At 48.8% G+C, this 17,519-nt stretch overlaps 8 protein-coding genes across 8 annotated transcripts; 5 read left to right on the top strand and 3 right to left on the bottom strand.

The window, feature by feature from the left end:
• Positions 1-443: 443 nt before the first annotated feature.
• FOIG_13870 (uncharacterized protein) lies at positions 444-2,063 on the top strand (the record flags this gene model as incomplete). The annotated part of the gene is made up of 1 exon (XM_031215044.1): positions 444-2,063. One exon carries the CDS (start codon positions 444-446, stop codon positions 2,061-2,063), a length of 1,620 nt encoding a protein of 539 aa, XP_031055315.1.
• A 1,100-nt stretch (positions 2,064-3,163) lies between these two features.
• On the top strand, positions 3,164-5,903 carry FOIG_13869 (uncharacterized protein; the record flags this gene model as incomplete). Its single annotated transcript, XM_031215043.1, has 1 exon — positions 3,164-5,903. One exon carries the CDS (start codon positions 3,164-3,166, stop codon positions 5,678-5,680), a length of 2,517 nt encoding a protein of 838 aa, XP_031055314.1. The 3' UTR covers positions 5,681-5,903.
• Positions 5,904-6,176: 273 nt separating this feature from the next.
• FOIG_13868 (uncharacterized protein) lies at positions 6,177-7,717 on the bottom strand (the record flags this gene model as incomplete). The annotated part of the gene is made up of 3 exons (XM_031215042.1): positions 7,335-7,717; positions 6,576-7,281; positions 6,177-6,502 (listed from the first exon to the last, which is right to left on the bottom strand). The coding sequence occupies exons 1-3, from the start codon at positions 7,584-7,586 to the stop codon at positions 6,177-6,179; spliced, it is 1,284 nt and encodes a 427-aa protein (XP_031055313.1). The 5' UTR covers positions 7,587-7,717.
• Positions 7,718-8,009: 292 nt separating this feature from the next.
• On the top strand, positions 8,010-9,697 carry FOIG_13867 (uncharacterized protein; the record flags this gene model as incomplete). The annotated part of the gene is made up of 6 exons (XM_031215041.1): positions 8,010-8,235; positions 8,300-8,654; positions 8,715-8,838; positions 8,892-9,133; positions 9,194-9,455; positions 9,539-9,697. The coding sequence occupies 6 exons, from the start codon at positions 8,010-8,012 to the stop codon at positions 9,695-9,697; spliced, it is 1,368 nt and encodes a 455-aa protein (XP_031055312.1).
• Positions 9,698-10,108: 411 nt separating this feature from the next.
• FOIG_13866 (uncharacterized protein) lies at positions 10,109-11,736 on the bottom strand (the record flags this gene model as incomplete). Its single annotated transcript, XM_031215040.1, has 4 exons — positions 10,109-11,008; positions 11,062-11,495; positions 11,557-11,626; positions 11,680-11,736. 4 exons carry the CDS (start codon positions 11,734-11,736, stop codon positions 10,109-10,111), a joined length of 1,461 nt encoding a protein of 486 aa, XP_031055311.1.
• A 748-nt stretch (positions 11,737-12,484) lies between these two features.
• On the bottom strand, positions 12,485-14,175 carry FOIG_13865 (uncharacterized protein; the record flags this gene model as incomplete). The annotated part of the gene is made up of 2 exons (XM_031215039.1): positions 12,485-13,212; positions 13,263-14,175. 2 exons carry the CDS (start codon positions 14,173-14,175, stop codon positions 12,485-12,487), a joined length of 1,641 nt encoding a protein of 546 aa, XP_031055310.1.
• Positions 14,176-14,687: 512 nt separating this feature from the next.
• Positions 14,688-15,867, top strand: FOIG_13864 (uncharacterized protein; the record flags this gene model as incomplete). Its single annotated transcript, XM_031215038.1, has 4 exons — positions 14,688-15,336; positions 15,388-15,442; positions 15,493-15,686; positions 15,740-15,867. 4 exons carry the CDS (start codon positions 14,688-14,690, stop codon positions 15,865-15,867), a joined length of 1,026 nt encoding a protein of 341 aa, XP_031055309.1.
• Positions 15,868-16,118: 251 nt separating this feature from the next.
• On the top strand, positions 16,119-17,351 carry FOIG_13863 (uncharacterized protein; the record flags this gene model as incomplete). Its single annotated transcript, XM_031215037.1, has 4 exons — positions 16,119-16,246; positions 16,291-16,367; positions 16,420-16,545; positions 16,594-17,351. The coding sequence occupies 4 exons, from the start codon at positions 16,119-16,121 to the stop codon at positions 17,349-17,351; spliced, it is 1,089 nt and encodes a 362-aa protein (XP_031055308.1).
• Between the last annotated feature and the right edge of the window lie 168 nt (positions 17,352-17,519).

The raw sequence follows: 17,519 nt of genomic DNA, 5'->3' as shown, positions 1-17,519 counted from the left end.
CTCTAATAGGTATGTGGTCTTTACCTTTGTGTATCGGGGCTGAGGCCTCTTTTTAACTCTGAACCTTACCACAGCAACTCTTCACTTGATCTCTCACCCCTGTAGCTTATTTGCATTTGAGACTTTTGGCTGAAAGCTTATGTCACTACCCACTAAGATTAGCCCCTGACAGCCTCGCTAAGTTCAATGTGGTGATAAATTGTCAGCCACAAGTCTCAACTGCAACTGACAGCCTCGCAATTAGTCAGCGCCATGTATAAAACATGGAGGACCCCCCAAAGTAGGTAGGTTCTGTTGATTTTTCCTACCACTCAAAGTTTGTGGCATCATAATATCATTTGACTGGGCAAACAAGGAACCCCCTCTATAAAGCCTTCTCTATCCCTACTTTGGCCTCGCCGAGAATTTACCCTTTACACCTTCGCTTATTTTCAATTGCAACCATGAACTTGTCCGACGATGCAATTCCCTCACCTGCACTCCAAGCACTACCAAACGAGCTGCTTGGAGCTATCTGCGCTCTACTTTGCAATCATGACATCAAGAGCTTACGTCTGACTTGTCGAGCCTTGGGAGACAAGTCGTATCTAAGATTTGACCGCGTGTTTATCTCTCCTAATCCACGCAATATCGAAGTGTTGCTCGCAGTCGCCAACCACGATGTTTTCCGTCATCGCGTGAAAGAGATTATATGGGACGACTCCGTGTTGATGAAGATTCCTATTACAGACGGCTATGGCCCTTGTGGCTATAGTGGGGATGAGAATGATCCTGATGACTATGCCGCCAACGAGGACAAAGAATGGATCTCGAGGGATTTTGTTCGTCTTTGTAAAGATAGCATCGATCTAACCAGGGCCAGATCGCGCGCCAGGAATAGGTACCAGGGCGATATCGATGTGCAGAAGCAGGTTGATAACCTGATGTCATCTCTGGACTCAGTGGCGCATTATACAGACCTCTTATTTCAGCAAAGGGAGGTGTTATCATCGAGCGCAGATGAGGAAGCTTTTCGGTACACCGTACAACGATTCCCAAAACTCACGAAGGTCACCGTTACACCGGCGGCACACGGTTTTCTTTTTAAACCACTTTATAAAACACCAATGATCCGAGCATTTCCATCTGGGTTTGTATATCCAATTCCTCGGACCTGGCCAGATGACGAGGCTCGTGAAGGTGGCCCTGAAGATTGCCCAGAAGGATGGGGAAATGACGACGAGAGGAGACAGTGGCGCGGATTCTGCATAGTTACAAAGACTCTGGCCGATTATGCAGACAAGCTTCACATCTCTGAGCTGGTTGTGGATAATCACAAACTCCCGACCGGAATCGACTACACTCTCTTCGACAAGCCAAATGCAGAGTATGATAGTCTTTGCAAGATTGTTGCGCGGCCAGGTTTTAAACGCATTACGCTCGGGCTAACAACTGGATACCTCGCGAACTTTGAGGCTGAAGATTGGGGTCTCCATAAGAACGGCAGGATATCCAGCCTTCTAGCCAAAGCAACAGACCTGGAGGAAGTTACCTTGCAGAACAGCTATGGATTAGGAGCTTGGTCTTGCCCTATGGAACACTATGTATCACTCTTTGATATCTTTCCCGTCGACACCTTATCAAAAGGAAAACTAAAACACTTTGGGCTTTCCGGGTTGCAAGTCCTCCAGGATGATCTTATTTCCTTTCTCGGCCAGCTCCCACCTACACTGAAATCAGTCAACCTCAGCTTTCTCTCCTTAGTCAGGGGCCACGGAAACCATGCTACCATGTTAGCTGATATTCGAGACAAATTAGGCTGGAGGCATCGACCTGCCAGTAGAAGGATCAAGGTCAGCATTTCCATGATGCTCAATCAAAGACTTAAAGGCCGCTACGTATGCCTTGACAGAGAGGTTCAAGAATACATTTATGGCGATGGCCCCCCTCCCTTTATTGCTCGCGAGGGGCGGAGACATGCTCACTTCCCATTTGGCATCGGCATAGTTTATGATGAGTTTGATCCTAGCTTTGCGGTACCTTATGAAACGAACATAAGGCAGGGAGGTGCTCGTTTCCATTAGTACTGCATAATGTAATAGAAATAAAACCGTGTTTATCTTTTGCGATCTATATAAACTATGCTTGTCGTTACTTGACGATAAGTCTGATGTCGAAAATCTGTCTCTTGGCCCGTCATTTAGGAGCCGGTCAGAAGCATAGATCTCCAATGATGATTTTTCAAATTGTGGATATTTTCATGGAATCCAATTTACTCGTCGTACACACAAAAGACAAGGCTGCCCATAGTCAGGATTGACTCGAGATTATTGATATCAGGACCCAGAGGACCATGCATGAATTCGACTTTAAGCATGCCGTGTTACAAGTTATTGTCGACCGAGATCTCAAGCGATGTGCATGGAAGCAGGGCATTGAGCAGTTCGATGCCTGGACAGTAGGCAACATACGAACTGGGGCGATCGCGGAACTGGATTTGTATTGCTCTCCCACACGTGTCAACTTCAATACCGAACTCAATTTAGTCTCTACCAATATGGGTTATATACGAGATGACGAGAGCTCCATAGCAAGTCGTGATCAATGCGACCGAGTCGGGCTAAGCCTCAGCGATGATGGGACTTAGATCTTATGGAATAACAACAAGATATTTTGGCTTCCTCCAGCATTCCGTCCAGAAGCCCGTTTTGGCAGTCAGTTCTGTGTCGAGTTTTCCGGTTTCACTGTCATGATTGGGACATCGACTGGGTTTCATTCTTCATCCTCAACCTTGGAGACTTGCTAGACGATGCTCCGTCTTTTGCTATCTAAGTATGTCTTAAATTGCCAAAACGTATTAGTGGTAGAAAGTGCCTGGAAGAGACAAGGTTACTTACTTGGTTTAACAATGATAATAAAATGTTTTAATTGCTTAAATAGTTTATATTCTATTGAACCTCCTCTAGTCTTATTAATATTGTATTTGTCCCTAAGCAGTTATTTTGACTAGCTGTATCCGTAGTTACCTCGTACTTAGACTCTCCCCCGCACTTCGGGAGCCCACATCCCCACACTCACTATTCCAGTAGACTAAGGTAAATAGACAGGCTATAAGACTCAAAAGGGTCCGCCGGAACCTGATTTCGTCCTTAGTCAAATTCTCTGTCTGCAACCAGCAGGTCAAATGTCCCACCAGAGCGACAAACACGTCTGTCTCGTGTGCAGCAAGTCTTATGAAAGACCCGACCACCTTCGGCGACATGTCCAATCTCACCAGAATCATCGTCAATTTCGCTGTCGCCTCTGCCCAAAGGGGTTCAATCGCGCCGACTTACGTCAGCGACATGAGTCGGCTCATGTTCGAGATTTGGACAGACCGGACGGGTCAAGGCGAACGGATCGTGCTTCTCAAGCCTGCAATGCTTGTGTGCGAGCCAAAGCAAAGTGCAGTGACTTGAAGCCTTGTATACGGTGTCAGGCGAAGTGTATAGAATGCAGGCTGTCAGATTCCAGTCTTGGCCTGACCTACCTCAATGCGAGGTCTCAAGACAGACAGAGCAGGTCATCAGAAGCCAATCAAGAATTCAGAAGCTTATATCAGCAAGAAGTGATGATGCTGAATGAAAGCCGGGAACGGATTGCGAATGATACAAATATCGAGGCACAGAGCGCTACTATCGGAGATATCTGCACATTTTCATCCATGTTTGAGGACGTGGACTTTTCATGGTTCGATTCTGGACTCTTGGACTTAACTGTGGGCACATCCGGTGGTATGACCAGCTGTGATACCGGAGTAGCTGCTCATGATAAAGCCAACGACAATGCAGACTCGGCATTAACCAATAATCGGTATCTTGGTTCGTTATTCAGGAGCCGGTCAGAAGCATACCAACGTTGTGCCTGGACGTCATGGCACCCCTCTAGGTTCCAGCACTCCTTCCACGGCCAGGACGTTATCAACCTTGGCGCAGGCAATAGTAGAGAGAGAACTACCCTTTTGATGAAAGCCTCGACAGGACGAAGAATGGGTAGCACGCTGGACGACGCATGCAGAGACCATCTGCTAGTGTTAGTAACCGCGATGAAGATTTCCCACTTTTCTATACACTCGTTTCCACCTGCCGAGTTACTGAACGACCTTGTGCGGTTCTTCTTCGTCCAGGAGAGCGCGTCTTTAGTACCGAGCATCCATCCAAGCACATTTTCATGTTTTCATGCGCGACCGGAATTACTTCTTGGAATCATTGCCGCTGGCGCAGTCATCGTCCCGGAACGTCGGATCCAGGTGACAGGACTGGTCATGCACGAGATACTTCGTGCGGCAATGGCCCAGCTATACGAGAGTGACAATAGCACCACGAGAGATCTGCAAGCCCTGCAGGCGTACTTGAGGGCCCTGGAAGTCGGAGCCTGGAGCGGCCTCAAGCGGAAAACTGAGATTGCGTGCAGCTTCATGCAGCCAGGATATACCATGCTGTTCCAAGCTGGCGCTTTCTCCTCACCACCTGAGCAAGAGTTGGCGGGATGTCTCGACCAGGGGGCTCAAGAGCTTGATATTGTGTGGAAGTCCTGGGCCATGAGGGAGTCACTAAAGCGCCTGGCAATTCGCGCTTTCATCCATGACTCTCAGGTATCGATGGCTTATTTCCAGGCACCGACGATTAGCTATGCCGAACTGAACATGGCGGTTCCTTACCCGCCCAGCCTATGGTTTGCAGAGGGCTCCAAAGAATGGAGACAAGATTTCTTGCGGTGTAATAGTGGATCACGGCGGCTCCTACTTACCGAGGTTCTGGCCGATGTCACAGTCCTCGAAACATGCAGTGGCGAGGCTGACCTACAGCTCTGTTGCTTTGCTGCTATCCATGCGCTTGCCAATCAGGTATGGGACCTTCAGCAACAATTCGCTCTCCTCTTTGCAGCCCCCAAGGCTAAAAGACGCCGAATGGATTCATGGTGTATGAGCCGACAACGCGACCTGTACCACGATCTGATGACTATCCGTATGTACTGTGAGAGACACGTCGCACATCACGAGATCAGCTTCCTTCTGGAATACGTCATGATGGCTCTTCACACTCCTATGGCTTATATACAACGGTTTGCTGGCAAAGAAGGCGAAAGCGAGGCGAGGAGAGTAGCGCCTGTCGTAAGTGAGTGGGGGCAATCATCGGCCGCTCGAGTTGCAATGTGGCACGCTGGCCAGGTTCTCAGAAGGGCTCGTGAGTTTCCGCCTACGGCTCTGCAGAACTTTTATGCCGTGGCGACATACCATGCTGCTCTTGTCCTTTGGACTTGCAGCATACTTGGCAACCGAAGCCCTACACAGGCTGTGATCGTGATCTCTGATGGAATCAATCGCAATGGTTCAACCGATAACTCTTCCATGACTCTAGTTATGCTAGACGGAGAGGAAAACGACGACGCCCGTGCATTCTGCACACTAGGGCATGGTACACCGGGTCTAAGCCATCCTCCGTACACGGGAGTGAAAGGGACTTTCTGTACGCTCGCAGATCCCGTGTTAATTATGCAGTTGGCGGCTGATACTCTACGTGGTAACCTACTCTCTACGGACCACGCCCCACCGCTTTTAGTAGGCAATCTGATCGGCCTGATGGAGGATCTGGGCTCCTCGCTAGGCCACTCCAGCCCTGGCAGGAGTTCACGCACTTCTACCACGGGATCGACGGGATAGTCCACTAGTGGAGCCGATGGGCACCTCCACCTTGGCCGACAACCCTGCCGCCCACACGGATGGCCCTGCAACGGTTGGTCACCTACCGACAAGTCATTTGCACCCTGGCTAGTGCTAAGCTAATTGGCGTCGGGCCTGGGTGCGATGGCTAAGCAGAAATGCCGCACTAAGGAGAATAATAGCGGCAAGGCCTCGGAGGAAGTCTTCACTGATGGGAGTATACACATAGATTCTTCACAAGCCACGACGGCTCAGTTAAGGCTCTGCATACTCATGGTCCTTGATTATCGCAAAGCAGTCTAATACCCCATGTATTTACTGCTTATGAAGTTCAGATACATTAATCTATCTATAGAAATCGTTACCAGCTAAACCATAATGACTCATTTTAAATGAGTATCCATCCCCTCGAGCAACAGCGAATTAGAAAGATATTATAAAGAATTTATCAGTCCATGTTAGATATTTACTATGGTTATCTCACTACAAAACACCATCATTCAAATCCAACCTCTCCAGTCGCGTCGTTGAGGATCTTCAAGGCCAGTCCATGCGCACGCATGAGATCCACCGCTTCTTCAGCCACTTTATAGCCCCAGTGGTATTCACTGTATGTCTGCGTAGTCTTGAACTCGACCTCCTTCGAGTTTGTGGCCCGCGGAGCCATTGCTTTCGTATTCTCCATGACCTTGGTGATGCGCGGGAGGCGCAACTCGTCGTATATCTTGAGTCGCGATGCAACATCGTCACTCGAGGCACCACTCAAGACTATGCGAAGAGCTTCTGCGTCCTCTATGGCTTGACAGGCGCCTTGGCCTTGATCTGCGAAACGTTATTGGATGCTCATATAGGACTCTATGGAAAGCATTGATTCCAGGGAAAAGAGCAGACGTACGTGGGCCCATTGCATGCGCTGCATCTCCTACCAGCGCGTAAAAATCCTTAACCAGCGTCGGCAAAGGCACGCGCTGCCGCAGCTGCCAGACTCCCGCATTGGAAGCCATCGATAAGGCTGCAACAATGGAAGGATGAAATTCCTTGAACTTTTCCACCATGTCTTGCACTTCGACTTCACTACTCCACTGAAGCCGTCGGTCGCTAGTGTCTGGATAGATGCACACAAAGTTCATCCAGTCCCAGCTCGAGCAAGGGTACACAACGATCCTTCTGTCGGGACCAATCACCATGAGCACTTTTGCACTGTCAGTCAAAACCTGTGTCTGAGGATTCTTCCTCAGCTCCTCTGTCCGGATCATGCAGCGATATGCCGACAGGCCCTCCGGTGTTGTCTCGAGCTTGCCAAACACTGAATTGCCACTCACAGACCGAATCCCATCCGCGCCAATGATGAGGTCAGCCTTGTAGGATTCTCCGGACTTGAGGAAGACTGAACCAGTTTTCGAGTCGACTCTTTCGACGTGGGCGCCAGTCTTTAAGCGAGGTGTCGTTCCTAAGCCATCTGCGGAGAGTGCAGCGCGTTTAAGTTCGGCGTGGACGTCCTTGCGAGAGAAATACCACCACGGCTCACCATATTTCTGAGTGACTGCACTGATTGGCCATTCCAGGAGCACTGAGAGGTCCTTCCAATGGAGCTCTTGGAACTTTGAGGCGTTAGTGAATTACACAAGTGTAACCAGCGAAAGGGGTAGGGCACCTTTTCAGCTTCGACATAATGGGCGAGATCTTTGTCGAAACCTGCGCGCGCGAAACTTCTTCTCAAAAGTCTGGTCGCATTGATGGAGAGCGTAATTGCGGCACCCAGCTCCTCGTTGGATGATGAAGACTCAAGGACCAGAACGTCGTGTTCTTCACGTAAGAGCAGTGCTGCTGCAAAGCCAGCGATTCCTCCTCCGCAGATAACAATCTTGAGCGGAGCAGGCTTCTCGTTCTTGATTTGCTGGCCCATGGTTTGACGTACAACAGCTGTGACTGAGGCCCTGTTGTGTATGTCTGTACTGAATATTGTGTCTTGGTGCTAGTGGCTTCGAGCTCCCGACATAACCGCCTTCAGCCTTCCCCTAAATAGCCCATTCTCCAATGTGAGCATTACAATATAGACAAGTCCGTCGTGTCCGGCCAATAGAGCTCCACCTCCCCTCACTTCCGGACCGGCACGGAAGTGAGGGGGATGCAGATTCCTAGTACCCACTAGATACGTAGCGTCGGAGCACAGTGGGGAGTGAATGAATGCCTACCTTTTGGGGTCAAGATGATTATGTCCAAGTTTATAGAATATCAATGACACTTGCCAATGTGATTTAAGAGACTCTCAAGGAGTGCAAGTCAGCAATATCCATCGTTCAGCAAACCTTTGAGAACATCTTGAACAATGGATTATTCTACAATTTCAAGCCTTGAATGGCACCTCTACGTTCATCAATTGCACAAGTGGTTCCAGGTCTTTACATCTTTGGCACTGGCTATTGTATTATTCAAGTTGATCGACTTCCTCTGTCGAGTTACTTATCGATTGTATCTCAGTCCCTTGCGCAAATTCCCTGGCCCATGGCTCGCCGCCACCAGCAATGCATGGGAAGTTTACCATTCCTTGAAAAGTGAGTTAACTCGCAGCAAATAAGGGCAGGCGGATATCAAAGCTGTTCTAACATCTATCTTGAGATGACCGATTTCGTGTTATCCATGGATTGCACGAGAAGCACGGTAACGTTGTGCGCATCGGACCAAATCAGGTGTCTGTAGCTTCACCTGAAGCTTTTCACCACGTATTTGTCACAAAGTGCAGCAGCTTTTTAAAGTCAGATTTCTATGCGACTATCCAGCCTGGTCTTGGGCCAAAATATGCCGGTCTATTCAACTATGTTAATCACAAGCAAGCCATGGCGGAGCGTCGCGATCTACAGCCAATGTTTTCACCGGGAAGCATGAAGCAGTACGAAGCAAAATACGACGAACAACTTGATATCTTAATGGATGTTATTAAGAAAAGAGGGAAGGTTGATCTATTTGGACTTTTGTAAGATTCTGTGTTTCTCTTTTTTTCCCCCAAAGCTACACCATCCTAACGCTTCCGTAGTAAGTTTTTTATGTTAGACGTTATCGGAGATCTAGCCCTTAACAAGAGCTTTGACCAAGTAACATCAGGTAAAGAGCATCAATACGTGGTTGATTTCAACAACGCTTTTATGCTTATAGGGCTTGTGGGTAGTCCAGAAATACTTATTCCCTTCTCTGTAGTTCCTAACCTTTCCAGCAAAACACGTTCGCGCCAATCATACCCTTGATACCCTATCTACCTTTCAAGAAACTGAAAGACGCTTATTATGGACTGCAACGAGTGTTCTCATATTCAAAGGAGCGTGTAGAAGACTACCTCAAGCAGGATATGTCAAAGAAGCAAGGGTCATTAATGGCAGGCTTCTTGGACCCGACAACTGGGGAGCCAAAAGAAGGCTACTCAGCCTGGTCTATTGCACTTGCTGGCCACGGCTTTATGTAAGTCGATAGTCCAGAGTCCGGTCGCACTGATAGCGATACTGACTGTTATGTTACCAGCGTTGCTGGGTCCGAAGCCACTTCTATTACCCTGACATATCTTATCTGGATCTTAATTAAACGTCCAGATGTGGATCATCGTCTACGGCTAGAGCTGAGCAGCCTCGGTAAGAGCTACTCAAGTACCGATTTAGCCAACCTCCCGTACCTGGATGCTGTGATCCGCGAGACTCTTCGTGTTTATCCTCCTGCACCAGCACCAATGCCACGAGTCGTGCCGAAATCGGGCTTTGAATTTGAAGGCGTTTCTTACCCTCCAGACGTAAAACTCCCCAATAGTGCTTGATAGATCCCAGTGCATTCGAACCTTGATAGTGTCCAGTTACAGCTAACATGCCCCAACAGACCGTCATCTCAGCTCAGCCGTACACCATACATCGTTACGAGGGAGTGTTCGAAGATCCGGATGAATTCAGGCCTGAGCGCTGGCTCAACGTACCGTCCGAAAAGAAGGATAGGATGTACCGGGCTTTTGTCCCATTCTCAGCTGGCCAAAGAGGGTAAGGGCTCGCCTTTTCCATCGCTACCACGTGAGGAACGGGAATGATTATGGCTAACATGCTTGGCCTACAGATGCATTGGTAGAGGCCTAGCATGGATGCATATTATGAAGTGCATAGCAAGGACGTTGCAGGAATTCGACAGATTTGAATTGGCGGAGGGGATGACAGACTACGACATGGACTTGATTGAGCGAGGAGCACTTGCGAAACCCAGATCTACCAAGATGTGGGTAAATGCTTATGCAAAGGCTATTTAGTATGGTTTGTAGTATATTACGCCTTTGCTACCTAAATATATATTGATATGCCTGGAGTAATGCCAGTGGTAAGAGTGCTTGATGGGGATGAGGGTGATGGTTCGATGATTAAAAATGAGACATGTTAATGAACTATCTAAGAACTCTTCATGATACTAAAACTCCTCCAACTTGACCAGTACTGTCTTGGTCTCCAAGAAGTTATTCAGACTGACCGTCGTTCCCTCCCTGCCAACACCACTCGTCTTATATCCACCAAATGGCATATCCTTTGCCTGCGTGGGACTAGTGCAGTTAACGCCAACGGTGCCAGCCTCCAACCTCTTTGCAACACGCATTGCCCTGTCAATATTCTTGCTATACACCGCAGCATACAAGCCAAACTCTGTATCATTGGCTTTGCTTATTGCTTCAGCCTCGGTCTTGAAAGTGTTGATATTGACGACCGGACCAAAGATTTCTTCCTTCATGATTCGAGCGTCTTCTTGGGTCTCGACGAAGATTGTTGGGTGGATGAGATAGCCATCTGGAGTGGCCTCATGGTCCATACCGAGGATGCGTTTACCGGACGTCTTGCCCATTTCGATATATGATCGCACATTGTTGTATTGGATCTCATCAGCTTGAGGTCCATGGTTGACCTTCTCATCAGTTGGGTCACCAGCTGCGATGACCTGAAACTTCTTCTTGAACGACTCGATAAAAGGCTCTGCAATGCTTTCGTGGACGTAGATCCTGGAGTTTGCCATGCAAACCTGCCCACTGTTCCACTGGATAGAGTGTGCTGTCTCAGCAGCTGCTTTTTCGAGATCAGCGTCGTCGAAGATGATGGCCGGAGACTTTCCGCCAAGCTCTAGGATGACGTTCTTGAGATTAGATTTTGCAGCGGCAGCTTGAATGAGTCGACCTGTTGGACCTGATCCTGTGAAGCTGAGGACTCGAACATCCATATGGCTGGAAAGAATGGCTCCTGATGTTTTGCCGTGGCCTGAGATGATGTTGAAGACACCTGGTGGGAAGCCAGCCTTTTGGACCAATTGTGCGACTTTCGCAGACTGTTGGGTGTTAGCCGGTAAAAGAAGTCATAGGAACATGGGTAAGCACTCACAGTCAGTGGTGCTTTTTCACTGCTCTTCAAAACCACAGTGTTGCCTGCCATCAGCGCAGGAGCTGCCTTGAGAGCCAGGAACAGAATCGGCACATTCCATGGAATAATCGCCGCAGCGACTCCGTAAGGCTGCCGTAGAGTAAAGTTCAAGTGTCCAGGCATATTAAGACTACTAGTTCCAAGAACCACCGCTCCAGCTTCGGCATAGTAGTTGAACGTGTCAGCAGCGGCAAAAGCATCAAAGTATCCCTTCACAGGTCTTCCCATAGAAATGGCTTCGAGATATGCTAACTCATGATGCGACTCGAGAATGAGGGAGGCAAGCTTCTTGAAGTACTGGCCTCGGTCTTTGGGTGAGAGTTCGGACCAAGCTGGGAATGCGGCTTTGGCTGCTGCGACGGCGGCGTTGGTGTCACTTTCACTTGCTTCGTGGACTATAACCGAGTCAGGATGTCTCGTAACATTGCATGACCGAAATGAGGATTCTGAGCATACCGTCAGCTACAACTTGGTGAGTTGATGGAGACTTCAACTCAAACGTCTTCTTATCAGATGACTCGACGAACTAAACGCTGGTCAATAACACATCCCTTCTACCCAGTTGGACATATTACATACCTCGCCATTGATAAAGAGACGAGTCTCAATATCACGTGGGGTTTTTGCAGCAGGCATTTTTAAAAGCTACACTGGGGAGGAGATGTGAGATGGTGTTCTTTCCTGTAACAAGTGGACTACTGATGCCACATACATTGGCCTAGACACTTATAAAATCAACGACCGGCATTAAGATGCCCCACTTCAATAACAGGTCAAGTGTCCCACTTGGAGGCGTCTGAATAATCCATCGTCCTTCGGAAGGATGAGTCCGATGACATCCCCGCAGTTGACGTTCCTTCCGAGCCCTAAGTGACCCGGCATCATCAAAATCTAACCATCCGAATACCTGATAGAAGTGACGCGTTCTAATGATGCCGCATAGTCACTGCATATTCGGAGCCTTTTGATCGCAACCTGCAGACTTATCCGAGGCCTCCGCTGATATCATAACAGGGGGTAGGTCGGATTTAAGGCACGAACGGACGATCTAAGCCCTTGAATGCAGGACACCGATATGTGATATCTCTGAGACTGAGATACCTCTATTTAAAATAGTAATTCTTTGTGTATCGATACAGAACTGATAATATCATCTCCTGCACGCTCACGAGGCCCAAGACCACGATTTAAGTGGACAGACTCACGATAGTGATATTGCTCGCGTATGTGGGGTTATAGTTTTGACGTGCATCAAGTATCTGTTAGGAGGAAGCTTAACTTTAAAATTCATTATTGAGAAAAAGAAGTCCAGTGATCAATATTACATGCAATCCCAACCCTAACCGAACAGTCCGGTCCTTCTCACAAAGTGATCAGTCGACACTCATGTGCTGTCAGCTTCCGACTGCCAGGGCAATGGCTTCTCAGCCGGTCTCACGGGACCAACATCCCCACCTGGCTGTCTCCTGGTCTGCCATTCTTCTATATCCGCCTGATCCACAAAGTTGCCATGGAGTCCGAGACGAAGCTTCATCGGTAGATGAATCGTAGCCACAGGCCCTGCAGCGAGGTTCTGTGCGTCAAAGATGACTACATCGTTGCGCAAGACATCAAGATGGTTCAACAATGCAATGAGCCAACCTTCACCCTCTGCACCATTCTTCTTGGGGATGAATGATGGTTCTTGGAATGTGGCACAAGGGCCGGCCCAGAAGATATCTTCTGTTCTCTCATCCCATGTATAGTGAGCCAGACAGTTGAAGAGTCCACCAGCTGGTGAACCGCACTTAGCAGCGTTGTACTCTCGAGACCCGTCGATCTTGGCTTGCCAGAAATGGTTGTACTTCTTGGTGACAAAGCGATCATCGATACGGGAGAATTCACCACTGGTGTCCCATTCTTCACTAGCCTGTACGCGTGTTCCCGAAGGACTCTTGGGATTGAACACCCAGCGTTTGGTGGGACTGTTTAAACGGTTCCGCTTCGCAACAGTACCAGCTGGTGTATCCTCAGGTGGGAAGAAGAAGAACACGTTGCCATCTGCTACTGTTAGATCGAACACGATGTTGCCGTCTTCGTTTTCGTAGCACCCTGCAACATGGCCGTGGAATGCTGACCAAACATGTCAGTAAGCACCTTATCATATCGCCGAGTCAACTCACCGTTATCAGAGCGGAACCAGATAATGTCCTCGGGCTTTCCGTTTCGCCGCGGGACTACGCCGTACCATTGATCTTCTTTTGGATCCCATGCCCAGTGATTCCCGCCCTTTTGGAGTCGATCTGGGTTGCACTTGAGTGGTGTCATGGGCAGAACGATGTAGTTCTTGCTGATGCCGCAGTCGTGGATCATACCGCAGAAGGGCGCTTCATACCAAGCTTCCTCGGTCTTGACACCATTTGCATCGATTGTCCAGACAGCGATCTGGCGGGATCCATCGTTTCCGTTTCCACCAGCTTCATAGGCAAAGCAGATCATCTCACCCGTTTCGGGGTCGAATTTGGGATGAGCAGTCATTGTTGGCGATTGGATCTGCCCTTCAAAATCATATCGCCCGATGGTTTCCAGAGTGACTGGATCCATGGCATATGGCGGGCCATCTTCTTTGGAGGCTAGAAGCATTCCTCGCCAGAAGGTGATGTTGGTGTTGGCGGAAGTTCTGATGACTGACTTGACCAATTCAGAATCCGTAAAGGGATTGCGGTATCTCCCAAACAGGCTTCTCCGTTCCTTTGTTTCCGCCAAGAACCTATCTGTTCTGACGTAGCGCTGCTTATAGTCTGCATGGCCATCTTGAATGCGAATGGCAGTGATATTGCCATCTCCATTGAAGTGGATGTCATCTTCAAAAACGGGAGGAAAGCGATGATCTGGTTGAACTCGATAGAACGTCCCATTTATCTCAGGCGGAACAATTCCTGATACTTCGAGATCCAAGATGTCGCCCTCCAGACGAAATGGTTTGTTGAAGCCGCTGAAGGTTCCACTGTCTGGGTACTTCACTTGGTTGCCGACCTTTTTTCCGTCCACATACCCGCTATCGATAAGAGGTGCAACGTCGAAAATGTGGGCCATTGTGATTGAGATAAGATAAGGGACAACAGAATGAATCAATTAACACGACATATGTTTTGAAAACAGTCCAAGATGCGAGCTCTAGCAAAGGCCAAATTCTCTAGTTATTTGTCTTGATCTCTATAGATAGATTGCTCTGGATTTGTGAGGCCAAGCATTGGGGCCATGCTCGGCTGTCTCCACTTCTAGGCCGGTCTCTGTTTCGTAGCCTTTGAAGTGGAGACCTTTGTCGGAAGCATATCCCCGACGGCCCCTCACGATAGCCCCTCCATTTGGTCTATTTCCGGCAGCTTCTTCGGCTCGGTACAGGGTAGCTTCATGTGATGAATTATGCAGACTCGCTGGAGGAGAGATGAGCAAAGGTCCAATAAGGTAGTCTACGGAGAGTCTGTTACCTTGATGGTGGCCTTCTATTTATGGGCTGTAGTATGTGGTTAATTTTATGCCCAACATTCGTAGTGCAATCTACTCAATAAAGTTAAACGTTCAATTGACAATCAACTTCACCCGTTATGCCAAAGCCAGGTACCATCGCCATGGAAGAGGCAATTATTACACCGTCAACAAAATGGCTCCTCGAAGAAACCTTTTCCATTCTCAACCCTGGCGACAGCAGCAACAAGGCTCTTGAAGCCCACGCTGCGAAGCTACTTGATATACACGACAAACGCCTCGCAACTATGGATGCTGAAGGTGTCGAGTACATGCTCTTGTCACTAACTGCACCGGGTTGTCAAGGCATAACGGATCCCGAACTCGCAGAGAAAACAGCCAAAGAAGCCAATGACTGGCTGGCATGTCAGGTCGCGAAAAGACCAGAGAGATTTGGTGGCCTTGCAGCTCTTTCCATGCATGACCCTGAGGAAGCTGCCCAGGAGCTGGAAAGAGCCGTCAAACAACTGGGGTTCTTCGGGGGACTTGTTAATGACTATCAGAGCATAGAGGGAGGATCGGGACGAGAGTACTTTGACACTGCCAAGTATGACCCGTTTTGGAACAAGGTTGAAGAATTGGATGTTCCGATTTACTTGCATCCGAGATACGTGTCGATCAAAGACCTCCAACCTGGGTCGCTGTATGGAGATCGGCCTCATCTTCAAGGCGCAGCTGTTCAGTTTCATCTTGATCTTTCGTATCATATCTACGCGCTTTGCTCATCCGGTGAGTTGCCACGATGCAAATCCACTGATTTTGAGACTGACATGACGAAAGGAGTTTTTGACAGATTTCCAGGCGCAAAGATCGTAGCTGGGCATTTAGGAGAGAAGTATAGATTGCCATCTTAGAGGCAAGAAACGTCAATAACACTGCGAACAGCATACCTCTGAATCTCTGGAGAGCCAGCCACTGGTACAACAAGCCCAGTAAAAAGGCCACGCGCCCGTCAAAGGAAGACTACGATTACTACTTCAAGAATAATGTCTACATCACGACTTCAGGAAACTTCTTTACTCCTGGCTTGAAGCTCTGCATTGAAACAATTGGGCTCGACAGATGCATGTACTCTATAGGTAGCGATTCTTGGCACAAAATTGATTGCACGGTGAAGCTAATATCTTAACAGATACACCATACGAAGACATTGAAGAAGCGCAGGCGTGGTGGAGGACTGTGGACCTGGATGGTGACGCGAAACAGCAAGTTGGAAGGACTAACGCTATAAAGCTGTTTAAATTGCCATTGGAGTACTGAAGGTTCTGGCGCGGAGAGAGTGGTTCGCGTGTCCATGGCTATCGCTTCTATGCTTCCGACTCGCAAGACCTCCTCCGGGCTTGTCGGAAGGAGACCCGAAGGGCAGCTCTAGAGATACCAAGAACCACAACATCATTATGTCAATAAATATTGTGCTACACAAACCTTGTAGTAACAAAAAGGTAGTTCCGCTCAAGTCGGACTATATTCTTGTTCATCTTGTAACCGGTTGTACTCGTCAAAACTTGATCATGGCAATCGTCCCTAGTGCCCCGTCGTCCCACCAGGCTGCTGTCTACGACAAACCTGGTGAACTTAGCACCAAGGTGGTAGACATTGAGACTCCCAGCCCATCCGCAGGAGAGGTGTTGGTGAAGCTGTGAGTCTCAACTGTTGCCCGGGGACACGAGCTAACAGTTACAGCTCTCATTCCGGCGTCTGCCACTCAGACCTTTCCATCATGAAGAACTCTTGGGGAATGCCCTTTTCGCTTCCTGCCAGTAAGTCTCATTCTGAGATGACCAGTGTACGCCTCTGATACGATCTATGTAGCTCAGGTTGGCGGTCATGAAGGTGTTGGAACAGTTGTTCAGGTTGGAGAGGGTGCAGATATACACGGCTTCGCAGTTGGAGATCGAGTTGGAGTCAAATGGCTGAGAGATATCTGCGGTAGCTGTGGTATGTAACCTCTTCTTCACTTACATGATTGACTAATATGTTTTCAAGTCTACTGCATCGCTGGAGAGGACGGTCTCTGTGCCAAACAGTCTGTATCCGGCATGTTCAACCCAGGGACATTCCAGCAATACCTCACTGTGCCAGCTCGATACCTGACACCTATTCCTGACGGCGTGAGCTCCGAAGTAGCCGCACCGATGCTATGCGCAGGTCTGACATCGTACGCAGCCTTAAGTAAGGTGAGTGCCAGTCCAGGCGATTGGGTTGTTGTGTCAGGCGCCGGAGGTGGTTTGGGGCATCTCGTCACGCAGATAGCAGCCAAAGCCTTCGGATATCGCGTTGTTGGCATCGATCAAGCAGGCAAGGAAGATGTGGTGAAGGAGAGTGGTGCTGAGATATTCATCGATGCTACGACGCCCGGCGAGGAGTTGGTCTCCAACGTCAAGAAGATCACAGATAATCTCGGCGCCAATGCAGTAGTTGTATGTGCGTCAAGCAATGCAGCATACTCTCAAGGCCTAGAATTGTTGAGACCCGGTGGAACGTTAGTCGGTGTTGGAATGCCTGGGGGAAAGCCTGTTGCGATCGCAAGCGCAATGCCTGGGCCGATTGTTCAGAAGCAGCTGAAGATTGTTGGGTCGATATTGGGCAATCGTCAGGATGCAGTCGATGTGCTGAATCTGGCGGCCAGAGGTGTTATTACGGTGCATTATCAGACAAGGCAGCTGAGCGAGCTGACGGACGTCTTTAGGGAGATGGAAAGTGGGAGTTTGGCGGGAAGGGCTGTTTTGGATCTGCAGAGCTAATGCATGATCCGTTTGGGAGTAAACTCTGTTTCTCGTGGAGACCTCAGCTGGCAGGGAAGCTATAGAAAAGGTCCAAGGCAGAACTCTATCTAGATGAAACCTGCCAGAGACATCTCACAGCAATGGAGTAGTGTTGATACGAAGACTGTGTGGGTAATGTACGCTGCC

Source organism: Fusarium odoratissimum (genome assembly GCF_000260195.1).
Source record: "Fusarium odoratissimum NRRL 54006 unplaced genomic scaffold supercont1.36, whole genome shotgun sequence".
Lineage (NCBI taxonomy): Eukaryota > Fungi > Ascomycota > Sordariomycetes > Hypocreales > Nectriaceae > Fusarium > Fusarium odoratissimum.
The sequence above is the reverse complement of the archived record's forward strand: the minus strand, read 5'-3'. Positions and strand labels throughout refer to the sequence as shown.